Here is a 7,329-nt window from a genome sequence, read left to right on the forward strand (position 1 = left end):
TTTCTTGACATTTTCAGGAGCCTCAAGATACAGTGGGAGGAATGCTCCATGCCCGCCCATATTTATATGGCATATCTAAAGTGTAAATACCATAAAGGACAAAATACAAAATAGATTCCATCACCCTTGGGTCAAAACCAAACAGTTTTTCCTTAACCACACAGAGGTATCAGAACCTCATTTGTTTTACTCGTTAACGTCATCATTACTTCTGACATCTCTCATGTCACACGTTTGCATCAGGCTTTTAGCCACAGCTCCATCATGGATTTGAAAGACACTAGTAACATGTCCAAAGCAATAATCCCATTTTTAGACAAGACTTCCTACTCCAGGACCAAGGAGTTAAGGATGAAGAAGGTCTATTTGTGGATAAATATGTCTGTCTCAATTTCCTATAATGCATAATCTGCAAGAGGTACAACTGCACTGCTCTTCTCTTCAGCAGCCCATGCAAAAGTGTAACCAGTTACCTACTCAGGCATCAAAGGACAGAATAAGCTCCTGAATTAAAAAAAACCAAACAACCACCAAACAAACAAAAAACCCCATACAAACAAAGAAACCCACAATAAAACACCACCAGAAATCACAATTTCTGCAATCCTGGTATAGGACTCACTAATGAAAGCTTTCCAACTCACTGCAACCTTACCAGACTTTGCCTTTTGTTAATTGTATTTAGTTTAGGAATCCACACTCCTCACAGGGATTCCGTGCTGATCTCTCAAGGGCCTTTGCTCTTTTAGAACAGTTACCCAGACAAATGAAGTATTTGCATTTTATTATTTTTTTTAACAGCATCTCGACACAAAGCCAGCAAAGTGCTGCATCTCAGGTTCTCTTTCCACTTACCATTCATTAGTACTGAATGGCAGATCACACACACTCTAGCTTCCTTTCGATCCATGTACAGCAACTTGCACTTCAAGCTACAGCATGCGGCACAAAACACCTGGAACCAAAGGGGAAACAATTTAAGTGGTGTTCAAACAACATGAACTGATGAATTTGGACAAGAGAGTACACACAAAATAAGGAGGTGAATTATCAATTTCCCACTAAGGCCACAGTGACTAATACCTGCCTGGAATGCCTTTCCTACTAATCCTGACAAAGTATTATGCAGAACACATAAATGTGTGTTGTCCTGATAATGCACTGTGTTGTTTTTAAGATATGTTTGGCATAACATACAATGACTATGGGTTAATAAATTCCTACAACTTCACAACGCCTCACAGAATTAACAATTTAGGAATTAATTTCAGTCTCAGAAAAAGCCAGAGTACTTTCTGGAAACAGCTATGTTTCAATTCACAAGTTTTCTCTACATAAGTGATGGCTACAGCACAGATTAATTCAAACAGGTCATTTTTACTTGCAGCAGAGCAATTCATCTGTATTAGCAACTCTAGATTAATTTGATCTCTGCATATATAACAAACTATTCCTCAGTTGAGACCTAAGTGAACAGTGATGTATCAAAACATTTTAAGTGTTCAACATATAAAACAAGACATTTAAAGCTGAATGACACTCAGTCTTGCTCCATTTATATATATATATATATATTTTTTTTTTTTTTTTAAAGCAAGCTTGTATTTCCATGATTACACAGCACAGCATCAAAACACCAGAGAGAAATCGGGAACTGCATTTTTGCACCCTGGCTTCTAATGGGAGAACCCAGTGCAAAATGCCCTGAGGACAATCTGCTGTGGAGACCAGTTGCATTGATCAGAGTGCTTCTCTCCTGAACCAGCTCTAATAATTCCCCAGTCCTGGGCAGGTAGCAGTCTTGAGGCTTCTTCCAGACAAGCAAAACCATAAAACAGGGCATGGCTTGCGCACCAATACAAACACCTGCATGCAGATATGACCCTGTGATAGCAACTGCAATCTCAAAATCCTGCAGGACAGACAAATCATGGCATCCTAATACTTTTTTTTATTTTTTTAAATAAAGAAAATATTACTATTTCCTCAGGGTTATTGTTCAGGTCACATGAAGATACTGATGAATACCTATTTCATGAAGAAAGGTAATGTCACACTTAGGAAATCTATAAATAGCTGCAGGAACCTAACAAATGAGTTCAGGTAACAAGAGAGAATTTCAAATTTTAATTATAGGTAGATATTGTATCTACAATTCACTATGCATTATTATCTGTAATGCTTTCTTAATAAAAAAAATATATTCCATCATCACCTCAACAGCAGTATTTCTGTAATACAGACAAATTATATAGGATTCTCATACGCAAATATATGGAAGCCAAACTAAATTTCAACATGTTAAAGACACAAATTATGACCTCTTTGCACTCTTTTAGTGGCAAATGTTTAAAATAAGCACATACAGAATAAGCTCTGAGTTCACCATAAGCACTGAAAATCAAATGTGAAGAATGAAGAACTCACCCTGTCTAATTTCAACCAGTTTTCATGTTTCCTAATTCTGTCTATTTAACCACTCAAACCAAAATACAAGTATGTACATGCAGGCACTTTCATGTAAAATAAAAACATCCCTTTCATATATGTGAGAACTTAAAAAAAGCAAATGTACATCAGAAATTTTATTTCTGCATTTACACAACCCAATTTACAAGCGTTGTAGGGAATATTAGTAACATCACAGCACATTTCAGAGCCATTTGACATCATTTTAGTTCTTTGGGAGAAACTTCCACTTGCAAGTTCAGTATTGAACATGGAAAAATCAATGTCTTCAACCATAAAGGAAGGACCAACACAAATTAATATCTAATTTAGACCCCTTTATCAACACATTGTGCACTCAGCAAAGCTCCCAAGTGCAATAATCTCAATTTTAAAAGATAAAATAGAAGCAGTGACAGAACATCGGCACCTTTTCTCTTTGGCTGCATCGGCCTCTAACAGTAGTAATGCAGAGTAACAACACAATCCAGCACAACTGACAACTCATCTTGTTATTAACAATCACCAAGTCATCATCTCAGTATAACATGCTACAAAAAAATAATACAGCTGTGTCAAAGCAAGTTTCTGTGTCACTAGGGTTTTCACATTGACTGGGAGTTATTAAAGTATTAGTTACTGAGAGGAGGGCTGTATGTTATTTTAGTGGGAAAATATAGTTTTGGTTGTCAGTAAAAAGATGACATATAATTTTTCTACTTTTCTTCTCACAGATGATTTTCTCTTCTAAGAACAGAAAACAGATAAACACAGAAGGTAAAATTTATGAATGTGTTCACACACATTCTTCAGGTTCCTCATTTAATTCAAAATTTACTGTAAGTGTTTTACTTTCCACCATTCCCCTAAGGTTTTTATCTTCCATTAATTTTGCAATTATTATCCTGAAATTAAAAACAGAGACAGACTTCCCAGGTGCCACTCAACTATTTTTAAATGCAATTTTCATTCCCAAATGAAACAGATACATTCACCTCTACTAGAATGATTTGTCATTATGTTAATGAAGCTTAAAAAGACACTGTTTTGCTAAATCCTGTGTTCAAAAATACTAGTTCCCATAACTTGCTCCGGAAACAATTAATTGCAAAAACTGAAGACACTGTCTCCCCAATTCTTTAACTTGCTTTGGGGGTGGTTATTGTAACTAGAAAGCAAGAGCAGGCAGCTGAGAACAGCTATGTCACTAGCCACTACAGCTAGATTCATTAGAGCTTGCCTGTCAAAGCCTTTGGTCTTTGAATGACATTACTTATCTGGAGTTGCAGTGAAGAGACTGAGTGCTGTGCAGTTTTGCTACTAAAGGGACAAACGGACATATATGTAGCCTGGGTTTTCTGCTAGGCTGCTTCCAGAAATAACTGCCATACAGGTTTGAGCTTTCTGTGTATGTTCATGTCATTCTGCTTCCCTGCACTCGTCTGCTAGCACAACATACTACCCACAGCAGTCAGGCCATTCACTCAACTTCAGAAACTTTTGGATAGAGCCTCAATAAACCAAGGTTATTTTTACTGTACTTTTTAGTGGGTTTTAGTGGGGTTTTTTTAATCTTAAAAATATTCATTAATATCCATATATCATATTACAAACCATTTACTTTTTCCCTCCCCCCCAGGAACAAATGTACATTCTTTAAAATGATGTAAGCAATATGAGAAAGTTAGTAAAAAAACCTCAGAAGAACAGAGTTGATCAGCTGTCTAAACCAGCAGGAACACCAGTAATTCAACAGAACACTTCCTATTCCCACCAGTATGTTTCAGGATCTTTAATGGGATTATTGATGCAGTAATTTCTGCAAACTAGTTTCCTGTGATGAACCACTTTATAGCAGTTCTACATGAATCCAATGATGTTGATGATTGCAATCAACAAATACACTGCTTATATAGGCAAATAGTTCTTTCAGTTATAAATAGCAATTGGTTATTCTCTATTAGAACCCTGAATAGAATAGACCTTAAAAACACCCTTTTTTCCTTCACAAATCAAACATGGCTTTTTAGGAACAGACATCACAAGTAACCATAGCCAGTGTCTTACGAAGTTCTCTGGTATTATTTTATGTAGCATCAGGGGTGGAAAAAAAAAAAGAGGGGGAAAGAGTGCTCTGAGCTTACTCACAAAATATGAACTTACCTTCCCACAGGCTCTGCAGTGATGCCTTCTTTTGGTGAATGTAAATCTGGCCTCGCATTTCATACAGTTTGGCGCCTGAGAATCTGGAACCCAAACTGGAGCCACCTCACCCAAAGTCGTAAAAGGCTTTCTGGCTGGAGCTCCAAACTGACCAGCTCTGAGATCATTATCTGGACTATCTGGGGCTACTGCAAGGCACGGACTACTAGAGACTCCAGATTCATACTCTTCCATATGTTCCCCATTAGTATCAGTAACAGAGGCATTTAAAGATGTTTCACCGGCAAACGCGTCTGCTGTATCCCCTAATTGTGTCTTACCAAAGACATTTTTGTTTTTACTATTCCCTCCACAATTTGGGGGAACAAGATCATTTTGTAAGTGGTCTGATAATGGCTTCGGAATCTGCAGTTTAAGATTTGTAGGTTGTTTAGGTCTTGCACCACCAAAAGGAACACTGATAGATTGCAAATTAGTCACTGGTTTAGGTGAAGTTTGCCCTTGCATGGATGAAACCTGACTACAAAGATTATGTAAGTAATTTTTCTTTATGTGGTCAGTGCTGTTTAAAATAAGACCACTCCCTTCTGTTGCCTCATTTCCTCTCTGTTCATAAACATTACCATAACATTCTGACTTGCTCTCCTCTATCTCCTTTTCCTCTGTTACCGAGTCTTCCTTGGAGGGTAGAGTCTTTGGAACATGAGCAACAACTGGGTTCTGCATTCCATAGGAATCACAACCATTAGACAGAGAGCTTGCTGCTGATGTAGCCATCACATCAGAGAGACTAGACTTTTCAAGCTCATCTATACCAGTCCTTTTTAAATCTGTGCCTGCCTCCATCATCCCATCTCCACTTTCTTTGCTATTACTACATGCCTCATCAGGCTGTTTTGTCTGCAAAAGTCTTTCATTCTCTCCCAGAGTTTGCTTATTATTCATCTCATTCAACTTTGTCAGTTCCCAGTTAGTCATCTCCTGAGATTCAGGGTAACACTCTGCCATGCTGAGCAATTCTGCTGTGCCAAGACTTTTATCACATTCAATGACTTCGCTTTCAGTGGCACTAACAACCTCAGGGGCAAAATGTTCTGCAGCACATTCCTTGTAATTGCCACTTACAGCCACGTTAGGTTGACAAGTTTCAGTGAGCCCAGATAGCCTAGACTGCAACTGTTGGGTTGTTTCCTGATCTACAATTAAGCTTCCATTACTTGAACCAGAAGAAGAGTTTTTAGCTTCTAGATCCGTTCTCTGAGGAATGGCTTTACCAGTAAAATTTTCAACTGATGCACAGTTTTCTTGCATTTTAGCAGTACCATCAACTGGTCTCTGTAAGAGAGTCACTGCATTAATCCCTGCAGTTGTAGCATCTGAAAACGGTGAATCGTTACTCGTATTGAAATCATCCTTTAACCGAGAGGAGGGGCATGCAACAGTCAGGCTTTCAGATGAAGCATTAACCAAATGACTTAGCGAGTCATCTTCAGTGCACAGCTGATTTACTTGCTTTTCTGTATCTGTATCTTTTTCCGTGGATCCATTTACAGTAACACTAAACTGATTACTCTGTCGGTTTTCATTATCCAGTGTAAAGCTAATAGTGTCCATTAAGGACTGACTGTTGTAATTTTTACAATCCAGCAAATCGCCACTTTGTAGTGTTCTTCTGTCACAGTTATGCATCACTGCCACCACTAATACATTTTTCTCCTCTGGCAAACAAGCTGTATTTCCACATTTCTTTTCTCCTGTTTCCACAGTGTTACACTGATCATCCCGATTACTATTTCTTTTAATCAATTGATCGTCTGCTGCAGCCTGATCATCAATCCACATGATTGGGGTTTCTGGGCTTATGCTAAAATCCTTTCCATTAGCACAGTGATCCCCTCCTCCTGTTGGTGTAGTCACTGAATGAGACAAGGAGAAAGACTTTAATCTCTGTTGACATTCAGTAGGAGTTGTAGCTTCATTCACATTGGCCACAGTCGGGTTAAATGTCAGACGACGAGAAGGCGGATCTAGAATCTGATTCCACTTTGCACCCAGTAGTGTAGGTGAAACAGCGGCATCTGAAAACAGTGTTGAAATAAGAGAACTTACTGTCCTGTTAAGGCTGGGGGTTCTATTAACTTTGTTGCATTAGAATGCCCAAATACAAACGCAGAAACATTCAAATATGGGTACAAGAGTAAAATACATCTGCCATAGCTTGATGGTCAACTATTAGTCGTGTAACTGCATAATGTTTTGAGCTACACCAGTTAGTATCAGTTAGAATTTGCAAAAGCAACTTTCAATTATTAATACACTTTAGACAGCTCAAAAGGCCTTGAAAGATTCCCACTCCCATAAAATGTTTAACTTCCCTAACAGCACAGAAGGAGCAATTAGCAGAAAATTTAATACTTCAAATATAACTTTCAGGGTGCAATTTATGTGACCCAGTAAAACAATTCTATGCGTTAGTCTTCCAAAACTGCAAAAGAAGCTTAAAATAAGTATTACATAATTTGTTTAAAAGCATTATTAAAATATTGCCACTGGGATTCATAAAGCTTTTATTTTGAAGCGTATGGAAAGCTTTCTATTAGAAGAGTGGGAAATTTTTTAGAAATAAACGAGATATATGGAAACAGCAGAGAATACTAGTGCATACTGAAGACACAACATGCAAAACCAACAGGTTTTTTGCAAGTTCTGAGATTAATG

The 7,329-nt window shown here is 37.8% G+C and overlaps 1 protein-coding gene across 1 annotated transcript in view; it reads right to left on the reverse strand.

Moving 5' to 3' along the window:
* The window catches only part of ZFYVE9 (zinc finger FYVE-type containing 9), a gene marked incomplete at its 5' end in the record, with an annotated part of 41,670 nt that overhangs the window by 27,251 nt on the left and 7,090 nt on the right, over positions 1–7,329 (reverse strand). The window contains 2 exons of the mRNA XM_084265868.1: positions 856–955; positions 4,612–6,689. Of these exons, the coding sequence (XP_084121994.1) occupies positions 856–955; positions 4,612–6,689 (2,178 nt within the window). The remainder of the gene's footprint in view (positions 1–855; positions 956–4,611; positions 6,690–7,329) is intronic.

This window comes from Gallinula chloropus (assembly GCF_964237585.1).
Source record: "Gallinula chloropus genome assembly, chromosome: 6".
NCBI classification, from domain to species: Eukaryota; Metazoa; Chordata; class Aves; order Gruiformes; family Rallidae; genus Gallinula; species Gallinula chloropus.